The 1,909-nt window shown below is 38.1% G+C and overlaps 1 protein-coding gene across 1 annotated transcript in view; it reads right to left on the reverse strand.

Annotated features, from left to right (window-relative positions):
* Positions 1 to 156: 156 nt before the first annotated feature.
* The window catches only part of CSUI_010497 (uncharacterized protein), a 3,645-nt gene continuing 1,892 nt past the window's right edge, over positions 157 to 1,909 (reverse strand). The window contains exons 3-4 of the mRNA XM_068070600.1: positions 1,357 to 1,547; positions 157 to 742 (exon numbers count right to left, since the gene is read on the reverse strand). Of these exons, the coding sequence (XP_067917422.1) occupies positions 634 to 742; positions 1,357 to 1,547 (300 nt within the window). The 3' untranslated portion in view covers positions 157 to 633. The remainder of the gene's footprint in view (positions 743 to 1,356; positions 1,548 to 1,909) is intronic.

Raw genomic sequence — 1,909 nt, forward strand, 5'->3', positions numbered from 1 at the left:
TCAGGTGTATGTACACCCCACCATTGATTAAACAAGATAACAAAAAGAAATTTTTATCTCCTTTAAACACAGAGAAGAGGTTGCCGATAATTATGAGTTACTTGACTAGTTCGATTTTCTCTCCCCGTGTCTGGAGATTCATCTATCAAATCATCTTCTTGACCTTCTCTCGTTAAGAAAAAAAAAACTCATCTTGGAAATATCTACAGATACAGAGAGATACATATATATATAGATGTCTGTATACAGATAGGATAGTTAAGATCTATAAAGCAATCACTGAGGATAGACAAGCGAAAAGAAAGAAAGAAAGAAAAGAGAATGAATGGCAATAGGAGAGGCTAAGGAGTGTTTATTCTCCTTATTCTTTTTGTACACGATGTAGCACGAAACATCCCCACGGGGTCGAGGATCAACAAGATACGCTCGGGTGTCTGTACATACACCTCAAGAGGACGAAGACAACAAGAAGGAGATAATGTTACTACCCCTCTAACCAAAACTTATCGTTTATCTTCTTCATCTTCTTTTTAAGAATGATGAGAAGCTTTCCTTCTTTGTCTAGCTGTCCTTCACGACCTGGGAAAGAAGAAGAAGCAGAAAAGAATCGTTTCTGTCTTAACAAGTCTTCCTTCATTCAGAAGAAGAAGAAGATTGATCTTCTTCTTGGTGGGGTGTCATCTTCTTCTTTTTCTTTGCTGGATCTTCAGGGATGAATCCTCTCTCTTTCCATTCAGCGAATCTATTCAACAAAGAACAAAGAGAAAAGATAAAAAGAAAGAAAGAACGAAAAGTCAAAACTCCATACAGAGGAAAAAGAAGAAGACCGTTTTCTATGATAGATATAGACATGTTTGTATTCGTTGTAAGAGAAGAGAATGTCTGCGTACCTCCAACTCTTGCTGTCCTTCTTCTTCTTGTTCTCTCTGTCTCTCCTTGAGTGTAAAGCATTTTTCTCTATCTCAATGAGCTCCACATGTATATAGAGCTATGTATCACATACAGAGAGAGATCTAAATATAGATATCTATCTACTTACCTGTCTACATACCTCCCTATGTACAGATATAAATATATATACGTATCAATAGCATTCTCCCCCTCAAAGTCTTCAGAGAGACCTACAAATGCTACACCTGTACCTATCTATCTATATATATATATATACATATATATATAGATGTATGCATATAGATATATATATGTGGACTACGGGTGTAAGGAGCGCTCAGTAGATCAAAGCTAGAAGTAAGATAGGAATGCAGAGAGGTAGAAAAGTAGATACATCGGGGATAGACAGCTAGAGAGATCTGTTGTCTTCTCTTGGTTCGTTACTTTCTATGGTCCTTTTCTTACGTAGTGACTCCAAGCTCTCTTTGAAGTTTCTTTTCTTCTTCGTCTTCTTCTCTCGGACTTTCCTTCATCCGTGCTCCTCTTTCTTGTTCATAAGAAGAAGAAGAGCGAGGGAGTAGAGGGCATTGACCGTCTATCCACCATACATGCCCCAGATAACCTACAGAGACAGCCGTTATCCCGACTTGGGCTCTCTTCAAGAGAAAGGAAAGAAAAGAAGACAGAGAGAAGAATCCATGAAAGAGGATGACGAAACACAGAAAGAAGAGGAAGAGTAGAGAAAGAACTAAAAAGTCAAGGAGGAAAAGGTATAGACAGATCCAGAGAGAGAAAGTAAGGGAAGTTCATACAGAGAAGAATACTGTGGAGCGACAGACCATGGATATAGCAATGTACATACACACGTATGAAGATGCAGTATGACTAGATCTATATTATATGTATATCATGTACACGAAAAAACGTGTGTATATTCTGTCGTTATCAATCATGAAGGAAATCCTGACGATAGCCTCATAGAAGATACCCCTACCAAAGCGGAGAGAAGAGAAAGAAG

This window comes from Cystoisospora suis (genome assembly GCF_002600585.1).
Source record: "Cystoisospora suis strain Wien I chromosome Unknown contig_7608, whole genome shotgun sequence".
NCBI classification, from domain to species: Eukaryota; Apicomplexa; class Conoidasida; order Eucoccidiorida; family Sarcocystidae; genus Cystoisospora; species Cystoisospora suis.